The sequence below is a fragment of the Lagopus leucura genome, unplaced genomic scaffold (genome assembly GCF_019238085.1).
Source record: "Lagopus leucura isolate 7727_CA_CO unplaced genomic scaffold, USGS_WTPT01 Super-Scaffold_100106, whole genome shotgun sequence".
Taxonomy (NCBI): domain Eukaryota; kingdom Metazoa; phylum Chordata; class Aves; order Galliformes; family Phasianidae; genus Lagopus; species Lagopus leucura.
The window spans coordinates 442323-462498 of NW_024962325.1; the positions used below are offsets into that span (position 1 = coordinate 442323).

Genomic DNA, 20176 nt, shown 5'->3' on the forward strand with positions numbered 1-20176 from the left:
AGGGAGCCGTGCTGCAGTAATGACCGCGATGGAACATCTCTGCACCCACCCAAACCCGTTTCAAGTGCAGATGAGATGACCTTCGTGCTCACCCAATTTCTTTTCAATTGCCTTGAATGCAATGTGCAGATCTGAGAACCAAGATATGAGCTCTGCCACTTTTCAAACCGCTCAGAATCGCAAATCCACAATGCAGAGCACCAGGAAGCAGCTCTAACCGAACCCAAAAGCCAAAATCCACCTGCCCATTAAGTTTTGCTGCTTTACATGCTCAGGGCCCCGTCTCCATCCCCACCACCTCTTGCACAGCCTCCCTTATCCCGAGGCCACATCTAAGTACCGCTTCTAATTTTTCCCACTTCTGATGGCATCACAACGCCATTGGGATGTAATGCATTTATTATGAGGACTCTTCACCAGCGAGTATTAAAACTTCGGAAAGTGACTTTGCAAATTACCAAACAGTCACCGAGCTAATGAAGCAGGACTTTTAAAGTGACGGAGAAATAAGTCCTACATTATAAGATGGCAATCTATTGTGTGAAGAGAGATTTGGCTCAGAGCGAAAACGCTCCGCAGTGTGAGAAATGCTAATCCATACCGAATCAGGCAACAGAGATGAAATAGGAAACAGATTTACTTCTGATGAAGGATGGCTTAGGGAAGAAATAACTTGATAGATAATAATAATAAAAAAAGCACCAATGCTTCGTGTGTCATACTTTTACTTTCTTTCAAAACCAAATTGCTTCAAGGAAACTCAGTGATGGTTCACAAAATCCTGGCAGAACTTTCCTCCGATTCAGATGGAACTTTTGAAGTTGCCAAACGAAGACATTGCAACGAGTGGCTCCTCAGCAGCAGCAACAACCAGAGTTAATCATTAAAAACAGATTTAAAAAAATCCAAAATGCACGGCTTGCTTATTGGTTTGGATGTCACAAGGCCGCTCAGCAGAAACGTAGCAGGGAAGCAGCACTAAAAGCAAAAAAACAAAGGCAATAACTCCTCCTCTAACACAACATCGCTCCCATGGAGCAGAAAAAAAGAGGCAGCCAAACCTTCATCTCTCAGAGCGCTTCTCTGCAACAGAGAAGGTGAGGATTCCAGAAACAGAAAAGCATCAGCGGAGGGGAAGGGAAGCACCAAACCACTGCTTCTGCTGCAGAGCACCAGCAACGTGCCGAGCCAACACAGGGCACGAGCCGGCCGGAGCGGCTGCGCGGTGCAGGCAGTGCCCTGCTGGGCCAGCACGGCGTCCCCTCCCCGCGATGCCACACGGATGGTTTTTAGGAGCTTCCCTCTGAATATTGCATAATAGAACTAAGAAAGCGGGACAGTGAAAAAACAACCTGCCTCTCGGCCATGTTTCATCTGAGCATTTCATGACCAGGACAATGTGTTGTTCAGTGAAGCAAATCCTCCCTTACACACAAACTGTTGGTAACCGGTCCAACAGTTTCAACCTTTCTCAGCTGCTCACAAATCCTGTTACACAGCAAAGATTTGTACCATAGCTTTAATTTACTTACTGTAAATAAATTCAGCGACTTGGCCAGATCATTTAATGAGTCACCCGGGATACCAGAGGGGCCAGAAAATTGTAATCCTTATTCCAACAGCATGAGGTAAAGCTGTGTGTTATAACCTAAGGTAATGCACCACTAATAACGTCGTACAATTTCAAATAAAACCTTTAAAATCTACTCGGCGTTAATGTCACCTTGGAGTTTAAATCACGGAGAGCAATTAATAGCAGAATGATGTTAGTTTATAAAATTAAGAACTCAAAACATTTCTAAATCAGAGCTCCAGCAGCCACCTGCCAGGAGCCATGCCAGGAGCACGGCTGGCTCTGCGTGCTTCTCCCAGCTCAGTGCGCCCGCGTTCAATGCGAACGCCGCCAAGCAGCGAGCAATGAGGGCTGCCAGCTTTCTGCCAACGTCCCGCACAAAAGAAATCATTTCTGGAAACTGCTCGATGAATTCCTGTGTGCCCTGTGTGCTTCTCTACAAAACGCCCAGCCAACGCCGCAAAGAGAGGCAACCCTCACGGCACCGCAGCTCCATTCATTTCCACGGCAGGCACCTTTAATCATTCTGTAACTGCTCTTTAATGAAGTTGCTTTTCCAACGTTCCAGCTCAGCCAAGCCGCCTCCAAAGGACGACGTGACACGCAGGCTCAGCAGCGGCCATGCGAAGCTGTGCCCAACGTGAGCATCCCATGGATGTGCTCAGGATGGAGGCTGTGCTCAGCACCTCAGTGCCAGGAGCTGCCCAGCCCTGGTTGGGGAACTCTGGTCTCGAGTACGCAGGATCCTTGAGCTGAACTCAAGTCCTTCCAACACCACTGCCTGAGCCCTTTGTAGGAGAGCACAGACCACCATCCCACCCCACCTCCTAGCACTGTTTAACACAGCCTGCTTTGTCCAGGCTGCAGGCAGAATTCTGATGACACCTCAGATAAGGGAATGCAATAGATGCTCCCAGACGTGCTTAGAAAGAAGTTTTGTTCCTCTTAATTGAGAGAACCTTTACACATTTTCTTATCACTTAACCTCCTTTATTTGTATCTGTGTAAATCAAGTTGTAATATCCTGTTTGCTCAGCATGGCAGCAAAGAGCAAAAGGAAACACAGGAGGCTTTTCAGCTAGTGAGAAAGTTAAGTAAAATATAGGGAACATGCCGCAAACACAAAACAAAGTCAATTAATTCATTTGTCACAGAGCGAGAGCCCTGCATAATCTGCCCTTTGAGCAGTTTATTTTAGCTAATTGCTTATCCAGCAAGAAGATCTCCATTGCACAACCCCATTTGCTGCACTGGAGGCTCAGCAGATGAGAAACAAATGGTCACTTTTCAGAGGGCACAGAGACAACAGCAGGTGGATTCTCCTATGCACTACTTTGATCCTCAAACCAACAAATGACACCAGCTAAATGGGAGCACCACAGGAGGTAGCATTCCCCCCTCCAGGACAAGCAGAGCAAGGCGTGCTTCCTGCAGGATGCATGTGGAAGCCTTCACCTCCGCCCATCTTCGCTGCTGCGTTCGCCCATCAAACAATTCCACTTGTAAATACTGTGTTCTTCTGTCATCTGTCCTACTTCCCCACCAGTGTTAGATGAAGTGCAGGCAAAAGCAAACGACTTCATACAACATTTGCCAACTCCTCCTTTTTCTCAGGGCTGCTGAAGAGCAAGCTGAACGTAGAACTGTCAGCCCTGCTAAGAGTCTTCCAGCCAGCAGAAAGATGGAACAAGTACAGATGTTATTAGTCTCATTAAAATTTTGTAAATTAAACAGCGAGCGTAACAGCCTTATTTGTCTTAATTTAGCTCATCATTGACATTATAACATAAATACAGAAACATCACTATGGCCAATTCATTCTTACTGGCAGCAGCAGTCGGGGGCACCCCAACGAAGTGCGATGCAGCACTGCCAGGAGCAGAGCTGGAGGGGGCAGAACGGCCCCATGGCTCCCTGCCAGCACCAGCAACCTTGTACTGCACACAGCAACGTTAAATGAGGCCAGAAAAAAAAATAACAGAACACACCAACAGTGCACACTGGCACAGTTTGGCTCCCCAGCAGAAAGGCATGACAGCTTTGACAGACTCGATAGATTTTACTATTCATTTTGTAAAAATGCCAGGCGTGTAAGAAGTAAACAAGACACCCTAGGCTGACACGCCAGGGAAGACTGAGAAGTCAGTGCTTTCCAGGTAAGCAGAGTCAATTTCAGGCATGCTGGCCAGGTCTGGGCAGTGAGCAGTCCCCCAGGAGCTGCCTGCAGACCCGCTGCTCGCAGGCTGTTGGGGCTGCTGGTTCAGAAGTCACCCAAAGAGACAACAGTATTTCTTGTAGGAAAGATTCAACTTATCGGTTCCTTGGGGAAGCTTACGATGGGCTTTTACTGCTGTTTTATTTCCCTCAGAATCAATAGAAAACAATAATCCTACAGCTAAACATAAATCACATTGCAAAACTTGGTGAACGGTCACGTGCGGTGCCTTGGGAGCAGGCATTTCATTTAATTCCAGAACCAGCACAGTTCATGATCTGCAGACTCGTGTTCTGCAGCCGACCGGCGCTGTGGGGCTCTGCTGCCCCACTCGTAGCCCCGAGGTGTTGGGGAGGTTCGTCCTCCGTGAAGCCCATCCACCCCAGCCTGCTCTGGGACACAGCGAACGGCCTCAGCCCGCAGCGCCGTGCGGCACAGCGGCACCCCCAGCACAGGGCAGCTGCTCGGAGGCACCGCCCCACAGGGCAGCAGGAAACGCTTAACTTCACCAACAAACTTCTGCCAGAAGCAGTGCCAAAAGCTCGCAGAAGAGCCACGTAATTTAACATTCTGACAGTAAATTACAGGAAACAAAAAGGCGCGGGGAAAGTTATCTGAGGATGTTAGATTTAAGGTACGTTTTTAATTAAAATAAAAAGACCAAAGCTGTGATGCAGTATCATAAAGCAGATAATTTTACAGCTGGATGATCTCCCTCCGATGTACTGGAAAACCATTTTTAAGTGACATAAAGTTTAACATAGCGGTACATCTGCCTACCCACCAGATTCTACATGGAATTTAAAATTTAATTATTTTCAAGTATTGTTGCAGCGCAAGAACGGCAGCCAAGTGTAACTCCGTGAGAACCTCTGCCAGATTTCTGTAGATCTACGTTTCTCAGGACTGAAAATAATCATCTTAAGATGATTTGGTAATGAATTATCAGTACCATTAAGCAAATCCTGGGGGTTACAGGACTATTAGTGGCATCCCTTCCTATCAGCCTCCTTGCAAGTAGCCAGACCCTGCAAGCAGCAGCTGTGCTGCATCTTGGTTTGCTACAGACATGGAGTTCCCACAGCAGTTTCCTGTAAATACAAGCAGGGGGATGTACAGACACTGCAGAACCAATCTATACCTGCAGGAAAATATATAAAGCCACAGGGAAACAGAGTATCACACACATCATAGTCAATGGATGCAGCACAGAAAAGCAACAGCAGAAGAAATGGAAAAATGTGCCCTCAAGTACCTGATGGTGGTATCACGAAGAGGGCAGTAATGAGTTTTGTTAGAAGGGAGGATTTCTTCTCAGGAAGAGCAGTGGGGCAGCAGCACAGGCTGCCCAGGCGGTGGTAGGCACCCATCCCTGTGGGTGTTTAAGGGCAGGAGTGGTGCTGGGGGACGTGGGTTAGTGGGTAGCAATGGTGGTGGATGGATGGTTGGACTGCATGAACTTAGAGCATTTTTCCAACCCAAACAGTTGATGATTCTATGAATACAATGTTGAACAACCCATGAGAGGACTATGGGACTTTAGATTTCTTAAAAAACAACAACAACCTGAGCTAAAATCATCAGCCTCAAGAGAAATTCTAACGGTGTACAGAGTAGCAAGCAAGCGGCCGCCAAGATGGATGAGGCAGCACTGAAGACTCTGAGTGCAACATGGGTGCAGCGCAGCGAGCGCGGCTGCACGAGTTCCTCCTGCAGCACAGAGGGCTGCACAGCTGGGGCACCCGCTCATCAGTCATTGTCCATTAGCCGAATAATTAAAGCCTACAGCGCTGCTTACTTTGCTGATTGTATCCACAATTGTCTGGAACAAATAGGCAGTTGGCAATTTGGAAGCAACACGTCTAAAATAAAGAATGCCGTCTTAAAAACAAATTCACACAGAGAATTCCTCCCGGGAGCCGGGGTGAGCGCGGGACGCGGCTCCTGGGGACAAGGCCTTCATCAGGAATCAACACCACGTTCCAGGCCCAGTGGTTACCTCATGATGTTCAACTTCAGGGTTTTGCCCGCCAGTGGCAAATCAAAACCAATGAGAGCCACCGCAGCACAGCCAGCCCAAACACACAGACGCCTCCAGCACGGGACAGACGCCCTACGCACCCCATCTCATAACTGTCTTTTTCTACAGCCCCACTCACGCCATTATAACACTGGAAAATCTTTCCATTTAAATGCAAAACAGATGCAACATGTTAATATGCTCAAAGGAAGCGATGCAGAAGCATTGTCTCCACAGGTAAACACAGCAGGTGAGTCACTTGTTTTAGCTCCCCACGTTCCCATTAAATATGTGTAAACCACTGTTATGAGCCTATAGCCCACAGTGGTGGTTCCTTCCTCAGAGCAGCAGCCAACCTCCGAGCTCCAGCAGAGCCCGTGCTGCCGGCAGGGCTGCAGGATCCCTGTTCCTCTGCAAGGAACAAAGCAGGAACCCACCAAGGAAACACAAAGAGCGTTTCCACCTGCACAGGCAGCAGCATGGACCTCACCACCGAATACACAGCTCTTATAAAACATTGATCCCCCCAGCAGGTGGGGTAAAACATGAATCCAAAGTCCTGCAGAGATCCCACACGCAGTGGAGAACGCACAGCAAACAGAAAGGGAAAAGGAGACGTCTGCAAGGTGGTCTCAGCTGTGGTGATGTCCACAGGTCTCAGCTCCACCATGGATCACCTCAGTTACGGCATCCTCCTTGGCTTCAACATCAGGAAGAGCAAGGCAAATGCATGCTGGGCTGCAAACGTCACCCTTCCTGCTGCTTCTCTGGCAACAGCAGTGAAAAAGCCTATGATTGCACCTGATCATCTCAACTGTAAAAGCACGTTTTTCCACAAGCTCAAAGAGAAAAGGAAGAAAACAACCAGAAGCTGAAGCTAGTGCCTCACAACTGGGAGAAAAGAAGCCGTCTGCTACTCAGACACACAAGAATTGAAAACAGAAACTCCTGGCTTGAGGGATGAACCTTCTGGGAGGAAAAAAAGGAACAACTACACCTTTCTGTAAATATCCACCGAGACCACAACCCATTGAGAGGAATCAGCACAGGAGATCACAAGCACAGCAGCGTGCATGGGAACAGCACATCTGTCAAACACACCAGCTACCTGCTTAGCAAATGATTCCTCGTTCCACACGAAGATAAAGCCGACTCATTACCTACGCGCGCTCTTATTCAGCACAAAAATGAGTCTCTGCAGTGAGCTGCTCATCTTCTGACAAACACGGTTTGTTATACAAATCAATTTGTATTCTTCAAGTCTGAGTAGCAGGTCCTTCATTATGCACAGCTCCCCTCCATCAAGTTCCCTGGCTGTTCCTCAAACACTTCTAGAATTTTAGCATGCACTTACTAATACACCCGAGTGCAGTTGAAATCATGCTACCCTGATGATAAATATCACACTGTAATGCTGCTCCTGTCTGAAAAGGGAAGGATCCACATTCCCGACACACAACATGTCTTTCCCCTTGGAATTTAAATCCCAGTGCCAGGTTTCCTGGAGGAAAAGAGTCTTTGTCAATAAATAATCCCATAAATATTTTGTTTTTAATCAGCCGGTATTCGCAGGCCATTGGGATGCAACAAGCAGCCTCAGATGCTCTCCCTGTGTGTTGTTTTTGATGCAGAGAATGTATTGGAGAAGTGAGAGGATATCATTAAAGGTTAATTATGAGCAACTTAAAGGTTATTTTTGCATGTCTCACCTCCTGGACAAAAGATGCTTCTTTACTATGGTACCAGAATATCAATTAAGTCATCGAGCTTTTAAAAGAGGACAAAGGTTTTAACTTTGTTACTTTCCAACGCAGTATGAACCAATACTGCTTCCCTGGTCCTTCTGCAGCCCTCACATATTGCACAGGCAAAGCACCTCCAAAACCATCCCTACTTCTCGATGCCCTTCAACCTAGAAGCAAGGTACATAAACGTGTCAGGCAATCTGGTTCTGGCCCCCAGGAGACCAAAACGAAATCTCTTTTTATACATTTTTAATCTTCCTCCTGCTTTGAGCAGGACAATAAGCAGCCGCTGTCTTACTCAGCTCACAGTCCATTAAGCCCAGACCACACAGTCCAGCATGGGGACTCAGCCTTTGAAACCCCAACCAACCTCTTGCTCCCCACTGTATTTTATCAAGAAAGAATCAGAGCCTGGCCAAATTCTGAATGCCAGTTTTGTCTGAAAATAAGAGCTACGTGTTTTCACAGACCACATCTATCGATGGGACAAGCTTACCAAAGGCTGGGCTGAAGGCAGACAGCAGTTTGCAAATAACTCAATCACTGTAAGATAATTGCTTTTCCTGATGAGCCCTCGTTTTCCAGTGTTCAGCATCCATGGCAGGAGGAGCAATGCTGCAGGTCTGCAGCGCTGTCCTTCGCAGCGATGCCACTCTCCTGAGTTCCCAGTTAAATATTAAGTGAGACAAGTTCTCCAGTAGCACCAGCATTCACCTGCTATCCTACCTGAATAATTCATGGCAAGCATTTAAATGAAATACTTAGAGGGTGAACAGATCTGGGCCATGCATTCTGAAGGCTACCAGCAATTTTGCTATTAGGTCATTTTAAAACAAAAGGAATGAGCTGTTGAAAGAATTAATTATTGGCTTCTCAACTCTCCTGGACCGCAGGGGCTAAAAATCTATACAAATCAATGCCTATTAAAACCATCCCCATACAGTTTATCCTCTTCAGGGAGGAAAAAAAGAAATAGGAAATACTGAGCAGTAAGAAGAAAGTGTTTAGAGTCATGAAATCTTTAAAGTGTAAAAAGAGATGTGCCATATTTAGCAGGGATTATGTCAAGCAGCATCCCAAGCTAGAAAAAGCTGACAGCTCACACATTTCCTTCCATGGAGGAAAAATAGGTCATACAGGACCCCAAACATGTAAACAGAACTGTCAGCAACATGAGCAGAAAGCACAGAACTTCAGCATCAGGCATGGGGAAGGTTGAGAATCGCACATAACTATGGAACGTACGAGCTGTGTAAGCGAGGGAGGACCTTCAAAGTGTGTATGGGATCTCAAAAATGAGTTTGAGTACTGTTATTTTCTGTGAATGAGAACAGGAGATCAGACATCCTGGAACCACTCACAAGTACTGTGCTGTTGGCTTCATGGGACCTCCAGCCACTGCGTAATGCATGCTGCTGCACCACCTGCAGCCTCAGGAGGCATCTCCATTCCATTCCATTCCATTCCATTCCATTCCATTCCATTCCATTCCATTCTCCTTATCCCCTCCAGGACACCACAGCAGCAAAAATAAACAAATAAATCAGTAAATAAATGCCATGATGGCACTTCTAAAGGACTTCTCAAGACCCGAAGAGCTTTTCACCAATTGCATCAAGCCTCAGAGCCAAGGAATTCCAGGTCTTTGCTCCAACAGTTCACTCACGAGCTGTCAAAAAATAGGTGCAAACTGCAACAGAGACTGCTGCCTCTTATTGCACAGCTGAAAGATCAGGGCGAACTTCAGCAGCACTTTTGATGTGAACCAGCAGCCAAGTAGGTTGAGTTTAAAAAGGTTCCTGCAAGGAGTTGTGGGTACCTCGTATTTTGATGACATCAAGTTTTGAGAAGCTTATAATAATAAAAAAACCACTCATAAAGGGGTGTGGGGGAGAAACACATTTTGAAACTGAATAATTGCACTGAGAAAAGCACAACAAATGCAGTGTGCCACAGCGGCTTCAGCACAGAGCACACTGGAGAGCTGGCTTGCAAAGCATCGACCTAACAGCAAATTAGCAATACAGCACAATTGTTTTCAGTCCTCACTGAAAGCCAACCTGAGTTAATCTCACTTTAATGACACAGGAAATGGAAATTCCCTTAATAAAATAAGTTATGAATATTTATTACTCTATTTTTTTTTTACCTGAAAATTGAATAATTCAATTAATTCTACTATTAATTATTGAATACAAAATTAATATACTGCAAAATCTCAACTTATCTTCAGGAGCCTCCGGCAATGTCGGATAAAAATGGCTGTCGGAGATGGGACGTAATTGTGCTATATGTGTTTGTGCATGGAGCTGTAGAGCACAGAGCCCAATGAAGGACTTGGTGGCCTCACTTGCAAGAAGGAAAGCACTCATAGGTGAGAGGAGCTCTGCTGCTCCCCGCCAGATGCTGCCAACGGAGCGAAACCTTCCTGTGCTGCTGTGATGAAGCAGGTCCTGACAGCTTCATGATTTATTAGGTCAGAATTTATCAGCAGGAAACGCTGTGCGGCCCCACTGTCCTTGTCTATTAAATGAAAAGCAAGGCTTGTTTTCCTTAAGCCGGGAGAGGGAAATAAAAATGCTAAAAATAACCCAGTAGGTAGCATAAGTAAGACTAAATTACTGCAAATAGATACTGACAGCGTATGCAAATCGCTATTGATTTGTATGGGTGTGCTGCAACTGAACTTTCTTTTCGTTCCCGAAATATTAATCACTGCCAAGTCTCGCTGCCTAAAAACAGCACTCAGTTCCTTTCAGGGCTGAAAATCCGCATCTGGGAATTTCCCCAACCACTTCACATCTCAGTACAAATGAGGGCTCATCGCAGTGTCAGCTTCTGAAAGCTGGCTTACCAAGCAGCACCCATCTCTCAAGCTTTGCAGCAGCTCAGAGCAACTTCTGTGCTCCTGACATTTGTTTTTTGGAGCTCTGGAGCTCACCCTGTCCGTGTGCATGGCTGAAACATCCCAGCTCCGTGCCCAGCTGAAAACTGACCTCACAGCTTTGGCTCAGCGCCTCACCTGCAAATACAGGCAGAACCACACTGGATATTGCCAACACTTCTGACATACACTCCACACAAAACAAAGACAGGTAATTAGAGAAGGTGCTGGGAAGCAAATTAGCAAAGTAAATCCATAGAACAGAACTTTCTGGACGAAGAGCGTCAGCTTTGTCATTGAAATTCCAATGTAAATAATGATTAAATTCTAGTTGATATATAAATGTCAAGTAATTTTTGTTAAATGATTTGCATTTAAACTTGGAAATGTCAGAGATTGCAGTATTGCTGCATTAGCAAAAAAAGCTTCGCCAATTTGCGCTGATGACTGGAATACCCACTGTGGATTATCTGGCAAATTATCAACTAACCAAACACCATCACAAGGAAACATCAAGGTCTGTGCATAGGGAGAGACTTGGTAATTTATGTTGATAAACTGGAAAGCTTGAAAGACAGTTTTAATAATATTCCAGCATATTTATTAGCATGTTTCATCAACTCGAGTCATCTAACGAGAAGTTTCATGAAAAAGCCTTTTTAGACACTGTTAAAAGTTTTCTTACGGTTCCCTTAATGTCATCACAGCAGCCACAGCACAGCCGTATCTGACTGCACCGTGCTGTCAGCACTGAAGCTTCTCAGTGACACAGACCAGGATGTCCAGGCATTGCAGGCGCACACCTATGGCTGCAATAAACTCTCCCCTCTTCTCCCACCGTATGCATTAAGTTCAGCAATCAGACATTGCAGAACTCGCTGCCTGCCAGGCCACGCCGCACTGAGCCACCAGTGACAGATCCTCTGCCAGAGGTTCAACCCGGCTGCAATTAAACCCAATATCCAACATTCACGGATCTTGCTCTTCAATATCCAAATTCCAGGACACACAACCAAGCGTGAGATTGCAATTATCCACATTTACAAGGAGCCCTAAGCACCAGGTTACACTTTTAAAACCAAGGCCGGATGGTGGTTTTACAGAGGCAGATAGCCAATGTTTTTGTGCGCAGAAGGTAAGTAGGCAAACAGTTCCCAGCCCTCCTCCCACCAATCCTGGCCAAGGGGATCCCACAGCACGTCCCCAAAACACATCGGCCCACTGCTCCCTGTGCACGCAGAGCACAGACGCCAACCTGATCCTGAAGCAGCTCCTTGGGTCAGCTGGAGCAAGTCTTCTAGTAGTGGTCCCTCAAATCACACCATGTATCATTTTATTAAGAAGCTCTATAAGTGTCAGTGGTACAATTCATTTTTATTAAATTTCTGAAAGGAAATTAGAAGCACCCACAGCAGCAAACAGAGAATGGGGAACGTTCCAGTTCAGTGCAGGATCGATGTCATTAATTCTTTAATACCAAGAGCTCTGATTGCATGATCTCAGCATTTAACTGCTCCAATTAATTACAATAATAAAAGAAATTAAAAAAAAAAAAAAATCAAAACGAACTCAACAATTTGAGAAGGTCCTTGAACAGCCATCACAACTCTGTGTCTCCTGGGACGTTATTTCTTTCAAGTGTAAACACGCAGGTATTGTAATATTAATAGGAAAGTATTTCCATGCATTGCCTTTAGCAAATCTAATTCTTAAAGTCATAAACACTACTACAAACACAATGATAATCTCCTCTCTTGAATGATGCCATGTGCACCCCAACTTCTTAATGTGTTTTCCAGCCAATTAATGGGCTCATGTGGAAAAAGGTCAGCAAGAAATTATTCGGCCTCATTTCTGAAACTCGGATTACCAGCCAGGTCAGAAAATAACCTTTTCTAATACCATCATATTAGCTGATGTATTGCAGCCAAGAAGTGGAGTGAAACAAAGCATTTATGCACACCAAAGACACACGCACAAAAAACAACAAAGACAAAAAGAAAGAGATGAACCTCATTGCTGTCATCAGCAGAAAAGGTCAATTTACTGCATTTCCTGGCCCTTCAACCAGAACAGAGAACCATTAAGGAAACAATAGGGGTTTCCAATTTGGAAGGTGGATTTGGAATGGGGGGTAGAAAAAAAAAAAAAAAGAAAAAAAAAGTGTAATTTTAATGTGTTACTGATAAGTAACAAAACTTTGTGAGTCTTAATGCAGCAAGAAATAGCAGAAAAACATCTGCAGTCTAAACTTAACATACCAGACCCCATGGGATGGGAGAAGTTAAACATTTATGGCAGTGAGAAGAATACATGACATTTACTGAATAATAAACTGCAAACATGTCTGTTAATTTGGCTTTTTGGGATCTCCTCACCATCAAACACTTAACCCCAACAAGAAAAACACCAAAATGCAAACAATCCCAGAGAATGCATTTTAAACAGGCAAAGCACAAGGGAAGGCTTTGTGCTTTTTTATTTATTTAAAGTTCGAGGCTGCAGGGAGAACTGCCGAGATAAATAGCCTGCAACCTCACTGCGAGCCTGCAAAATCCGCTCATCTGAGGGATACAATTAAATGTTCAACAATCAAGTTAAAACTTTAACCTGTCAAGATTGCAGCTGTTCTATTTTTAATCAATCTGATTTCATTCAATAAAACGCTCATTAAGTCAATTAATGAGACTTTGGTGTCACAAGCCATCAAGCATGACTGGGAGTTTTCACTTTGTGGCCAACGGATTGATTAGCAAGTCAAGTAGTCAGTGGAAATCAGTCAATGTACATTTCACAGGCGGAATTATTAGCAATGTTACCTTGTTTTAGGGGAAGTTGTTAGCCATTCTTCATGCTTTTCAAACGTTATTAAATAAGCTGCAATCTCCTGAAAAGAAACGCAGAAAAAGAAAGTTATTGGTGTGGCTGTCCTGGAAAAGTGAGAGTTTTGTAACACAGAACCCTTCTGAACGTCTTCAACAAGCGCGGTCCCAGCTCTGCCTGCGACTCAAAGCAAGCCTTCACACTTGCAGGTGCCTTTTACCATGAAAGTTCCCACAGCTTACAATACAAACAACGCATTTCTGTCTGTGAACTGGGATGTTGGACAACTGCTGCAGAACTCACATTACTATGGTTAAAAGCGTGTCTATTCCCTGTTTCCCACTCTGCTTTGGCCGCACCGCCCCACGGGCACAGAGCCGGAGCCTCGCGCACATCCGTGCACCACGGCCAGTCTGCAAGAGCAGCAAGGAAGGGCACGGCCGAGAGCTGCAGCAGGCAGGGCGGGCAGCGCCAGAGCTGGGGCCGGCCTGGAGAAGGGAAGGCAGTGCAAACACGGACACTTGAAGCTAAATTAAATATTTATAAATAGAACAACATCACTGCAGAGAGAATTGCTGAATTATTAATTGTTGCCATAAAAAGCCGGTGGGTGACATCCGCATCAGTGGCTGCTCCCGCCCGCACGGCCCACGGCTCCAACAGAGCCCGGCTGACAGGGGGCAGCCCTACAGGCCCCAAGCAGTGAGCTGTGGGTGCAGCGGGAGCAGCGTGGGGCAGCTCGGCCGTGCAACGCCAATGTGAGGACTGCACTGCCGGCCAAGGAAGGATTTTCTTGTTTAAATGAGAGTTCTGTGTCAGGGTTTTATCTGTGTAGCACCAAAGCTAAAAAAACCCGCAGTGCTCTCCAACCAGCTGGCCCAAGCATCTGCTGGAGCCACACAACGCAATTATATTACTCCCAAACGAGACGTAAAAATATCTTGTTTCCAATACTCTTGGTTTTAAGACTCATCCATAATGTCCTCCGGGTGTTTCAGCGGTGCCAGATCTCCGCGCTCTGTGCTTTATTAGAGCTGTGTGAATGTCATATTAATGACTCCTAACCAACATGTTTACACTGCAAATAAATCCTCCCAGAACCCCCCGCACCACAAACCAGCACGCGTCTGCCTTCCCAAACACACCAACCTGCCGCCAACAGCCTCAGAAAGACGCAGTGAGGTTGGGCTGTTTTGCACCAGCTTTGCATTGCGGGATCCCACGCTGCAGCCTCAAAGACCCCGCGGCAGCGCAGCACCCGAAGGCAAGGCTGCAGAGATGCGGCAGAGTTCGCAGCACCTGATGAGCGAGACGGAGCACCTCGCTGGTGCAGCCCCACGGCAGCCCTTGGCAGATGGTCTGTATAAGCAGGGATTTGAAGAAACAAATTCCCTTGAATGCAGAGATGAGGATGAGGCTGATTCACCCTCAACATCCTGCAAAAATAGGCAGGTTCCGAGCGTTTCAAATTAGCAAAGGATTGTGCCTATTCTTACATTCGTTTACTGTGAGGAGAATGAAAGAACTAGTAGCTCCCATGGCAAACCAAACCTGCACCATGGCACTGTCAGCACCGAAAAGCAAAGCATTTCGGGCTCATAAATCAAGGTCTCAACCAAAGGCTGATCTCCTTCCCCTTCCCAGCTGGCCTGAGCGCCGCAAGCTTGAGATCTTCATCCCCAAACTGTCAGGGAAGAAAAGAACTGCAGCAACAAAACGTTGCTATTTAGAGACAGAAAAATTGTTTTCCCTCACCTCCACTCTGCTGACCTGGACTCGCTCAGCACATTTCAGCAGACAAAAGAATAAGTAGATTTAACGTCTCCGTTATCATCCCACTCGGACAAACGGAAGCATCAGAAATAAAGAATGGTCACATAACTGTGTGCGTGCGGGAGGCGCTCAGGCAGCTCCTGCTTTTGTAAGTGGGCTTTTCTTTCTCCAGGTAGCCACAAAGAGCACAAGAAAAGCGTGGTGGTGCATCTGAAGGCAAAAAGCACTTCCTTAAAACACCGGAGGTCACCCAGCTCAGCAGGCAGGGCACCGCAGGCAGCACTGCAGGGCCGTTTCATTAAACGCACCATCGGTGCATTTTCCTTCTCTGAAACTGTAACCTGTGTCTGCCCAACAGCAGCAGAAACAGCAGCCCTGCAGCAGCTCAGCCTCACTGCCCAGACGTGGCCTGCAACTTCCTACCAGCTGCAATCTGTGTGTGTGCAGTGAATGCAGAGCAATCGGTGCTGCAGGCACACGAGTGACCAACAGAAACACACGTGCATGTACGTGCTGGGTGCTGCTCAGGGAGGCATCCCGGGAGCTCCTGTCCCTACTCTGGTAATATGGAAAACAAGGGCTCCAACCAGGCCCAGAGCTAGATGTTCAGACGATTCAAAATGCATAATTCAATTCTTCTAACAGGATAAAAGCAGGATTCACATCAGCCAGGATAGGAGTTCCCAGAGGCTTTCTGCTTAATGATACATTACAGCCTGATTTCCCTCCTCCAGAGGAAATACCTTGGATAACAAGGAAAACCGAGCTCACAGCGGCAGTATGAATTAACACGTACAGCAAGAAGGCAGAACGCCCTCCATGTGCTCCTCATACACAGAACAAGGAGTCACGCAATGGGGCAGCAGGATGGGATGCGCACAGAGCACAGCACAGCCCAGCAGTATAGCCAGCAGCCCTGCACACACCTTGGGGCTCAGCACAGCACCTCCCCCAGCCCCATCTGCTGCAGAATGCGCCTCCAACCCCACTCCCCACTGCCACAGCTGCAAAGGGATCCAGGATACACGAAGTCAAAGCACTTCATTTCAGGAGTGCTCCTGCTAAAATGGCTGCAAGTTATCCCAGTCAAACAACTCCACAAGATGCGGAGCAGAAACAAGCAGAAATTCCTATTTACAGTTTGACACCTATGTGCCAACTTCTGTCACTACATAAGCAACAAGAATCTGGGAAAATAATCTCTTGTCTACCACCTCACATTGTAGCAGAACCGCAAGAAACAGATGACTCAGTGATGCTCAGTGATACTTGGAGCGAACACTTGGGAAAAAATAGGCAGACAAAAAAGAAAAGCTTTCAGCAGAAGGCATGAAGTGAGCAGGGCTGGTTTCCCCCAGCAATGTTGGCAGAAGGCTCAGGGACTGCTGGGTGCCCCACAGCACAGGGAGTGCTGGGATGGAGCAGGGCAGGGGAGCGAGCCTGGAAGAACAGACGGGTGCAGGGAACTGCTGCGCAGGTGGAGGGAGACGTGCAGCTGTGCAGGCCATGGGACAGATGCTGAAGGAGTGCCTGGTGCTAAAGCACCGTTCAGCCTCACATCATGACCCCTCCAATAGTAAAGACTGAAATTTATTTTGCCAAGCCAACAGCAGCACTGGCAGCTTGGGAGCTGCAGAGCAACCCTTGATGCAGTCGCATTACCAGTAAAATAAATTAATGCTAGAAGAGATAAGCAGACAAAGGGAATATCTGTACCTGCAGTGATGAGACGCACCAGCTAACCCAGCGCAGCAGAACGAGCGATGCAGAGCTGACCTTTCAGAAAGGAACACGTGCAGCAATGGAAGCCCAACAGAGCAAGCAGGGGATCTGCTTGCAGGACCTCATCCCACAGCAGCAGCAGATGGAGCCAGCCAACCTGCTCCCCCTCTCCCAGTGCCAGACTGTGGCTGCACCTCACCCCAGACCAAACCTAAACCCGCTCTGGGTTTGCTCCTCTAGCATTCATACAGGCACCACAGCCATTCCCATTTCAATGTCCCTCTTACTCGCACATGGGCTGAGGGTGCCCTTAATCTCACAGCTGATCAGAACCTGTTTTTGGCAATCACTGCAGCTTTTCATATGAGGAATTTGAAAAAGAAACCAGGTTTCCAGTTCTGGATAGAGGGAAGGGTACACCTGCTCAGACTTTCCTCATACACAGATTAGGAAAAACATCTGAAAAGCCAAGCAGAAAGTGGTCAGACATGGAATTTCACCAGCAGCATGAAGATGGTTGTTGGAAATTGTGGTTGTCAGTGCTTGGCTTTGCAGGGCCAGTAATGAAGATTCAGTATTCATCAGCTCTGTTCACGCACCACTTTATGACACCAACAGCATTTTTCCTTTAGAAAAGGGGGAAGAAATAGATTTATCACTACGAGACAAAGTCATTAAATAATTAAAAACAAAACTATATGCACAATAAAAGCTCTCTGATTAAAAAAAAATCCCTGCATTTTAATGTGTGTTAATTCCCCTAATGATTCACTCTATATGTCTTACAGGGTCAAATCAATGTCTTCACAAAAAATTCAATTAAATCCCATTCATCCTATCTTCCAGGCGAGCCATTGTTTGCACTTGTATCCTATCAAACCACCTCTCAGTCGCTTCTCACCCAAGATTACAAACAAAAGGCAGCGTGTCAGCAGCAAGGTCAGAAGACAAAGACCCAGGCTTTGAAAACCCAACTCTGTCCTCATCTGTGTTGTTTAATTAGCAGGAGAGAGAAGCCAAAAGGACGCCATGGACACGGCCATTCCCTTTTCCCCACACCCATCTCTCCCCCAGTCCTGCAATTTACTGTCAGTGCTGTGTGAACGCATCGGGGAGCTGCGAGCTGCTCCCTCCAGCCTCACCACAGCAGTCCTGTGCAGGAGTCCCACTCTTAAGCCCGGTGGAACCTGAGCAATGCAGTTAACTGATCCTGCGGCCCGGTGCGGCAGCACCAGAACAGTGCTCTCCAACCACAGTACGTGACTGCAGCTTCTCAGCTGCTTCAATATTTTAACGGCGCAGACAACAGCACAGAGCTGCAGCAGAGCCGACCCTCCTCCTGCACAGCGCTCCTCACCTCACGCTGGGCGCCGTGTGGACAAACGCCGTTCCTTCCCGCAAAGCTCCGCCTGTCTGGCAGTGCCACTGGTTTTATTCTCAGCACCCGTGCTGACAGACCAACAGCTGGACGCCCAGTGTGCTGCAGAGCAGCCACCGCTCCGCTTAACAAGGCTGAGAAAGTTAGAGGAGTGAAAGCATTTTCCGTACTCCCTGAAGCTGTGCTCCAGTTCTCAGCTTCCTCAGGGCTGGTCATGGCACCAAACAAAGAATAATGACTAGCTCCACAGGAGCTGTTGTCAGCATTTAGCCTCATGCCACAGATTAATTAGAAACCAAGCACGCGTGCCTGCGACCCTGGGTTGCAAAGCACCATCTTACCCTCCAGAACACCTTGCTGGAGAAGGACAGGAGCTGGACGCCCGGCAAGCAGCCCTCACCGCAGAGCATCACATGGCAGCCATGCTCCCAGCACGCAGCCCTGCACAGGACATCAGCACCAAGCGAGGAAGGCGCCGGCGGGCAGGGATCCAACACTGACTGCCTCCAGAGGAGCCCAGTACTCATCATGCTTGCAGGAAAACTGCAGACTTTATTCTGCTCTGAGCTGAAAAACTTGCAGCAAAACAAAGACATTGTTTGGAAGAAAAAATAAATTAAAAAAGAGCTAATAAAAGCTCTGAGATTTGCAATGAACATCCCGCCTGGCAGAAGGCAATCTCAGCCTGGAGGAGATGCATGCAGGCAATAATCCCATACAGCCAAACCCAAAGTACTGCGTGCAGGCACTCCTTGGCTTCAGCTGGTTGTACTTGATGCACTCGGTCCAGCCTCCATTTGTCCAAGGCACAGCTCGACATCTCCCCCCACCCCCGTTTTTTTCTTTGCATCTTCAAATGCATCAGAGATTCCCACCTGACCTCTGCAAAGTGAAAAAAGAAACCTGGAACCAATCTGCAATTCCCCAGTGTTTGTGCCAGTTACCTCAGGCTACCTATATTGTCTCTAAGTAATAAATCAGTAGTTTAAAAACAATGCCTAAATTTCAAGTTATTAACTGGCATGAATTACGCACATCTGAATTAATAAACTTGAAAAATATGCATGTTTTAAGAGAAAGCACGAGAGCTCGTATGCATCCCTGAATTTATACCACAGAGCTAATAAAATTGAGATCTCTTAAGCAAGCACATTTATCCTCTTAGGAAATCTCCACGTCCTCACTGATGCAGAGGCAAATTCCAGCTCACAGATCCTTTATTGTCCTTCCACTCTGAAATAAAAATACAAATTTGTGATGATTATGGAGCATCTTCTCAGCTGGGATCAAGCAGTTCTCATTTCCTAGCAGCCTCCATCCTCCAATCCATTAATATTCTGAATATTACAAACAGAAGCAGATCTGAAAGCCACATGCAGCGAGCTCTCAGTATCTTGTTGAGATCAGTGGGACAGCAAATGCAATGTGACTGCATTCGTCCAGTTGTTCCACCTAAAGGAAGCATTAAGTATAGGGAGGAATGTCACTCAGTAAGCAGGAAAGGAACTAAAGCACAAGAAAAGCAAACCAAACTTTTCACTACAGTCCTGGGAAGCACAAGTGGGGTCGGTGCAGTTTGGCAGGTTGCCTACCAGCAACACCTTTCTGAACAAAATGCTTGGTTTCTTTTGCAGTTTGCGGGGTGTAAATATGTGGGTACCACTCAGTGACGTGGCACAGGCCACCCCTACAGGCAAAGGAGAAAGAAATGTGCCGTGGCGCCACCGCCCTGCTGGGCTTCTATCCCTAGCACCTGAAAGCAAGCTCACACATCACCACATCACCTTTTGCACTGTGAATGAATTAAAGACAGAAATAAATTAAATCTTCATTTAAAATGTATTTTTCTAGTTGAGTAAGGGTGCACCAACTGATGTTCTACCTGCTGAGGTAGAGCTGAGTTTTATCACCACTGAAGCCATGGATCAGCCACAGTCACCGCTGTGAGGTGCGGAGCGAGGTGAGCGCTGCTGCCCTCCCTCTGCTGCAGCCCTGTGCGTCCACTCAGCTGCCTGTGCAGCAGGAAGGCATCCATCAGCGCAG

At 46.8% G+C, this 20176-nt stretch overlaps 1 protein-coding gene across 1 annotated transcript in view; it reads right to left on the reverse strand.

The window, feature by feature from the left end:
• Positions 1-20176, reverse strand: part of CAMTA1 (calmodulin binding transcription activator 1) — a 203854-nt gene that overhangs the window by 148178 nt on the left and 35500 nt on the right. The window contains exon 2 of the mRNA XM_042887728.1: positions 13257-13324. Coding sequence (XP_042743662.1) covers positions 13257-13324 — 68 coding nt within the window. The remainder of the gene's footprint in view (positions 1-13256; positions 13325-20176) is intronic.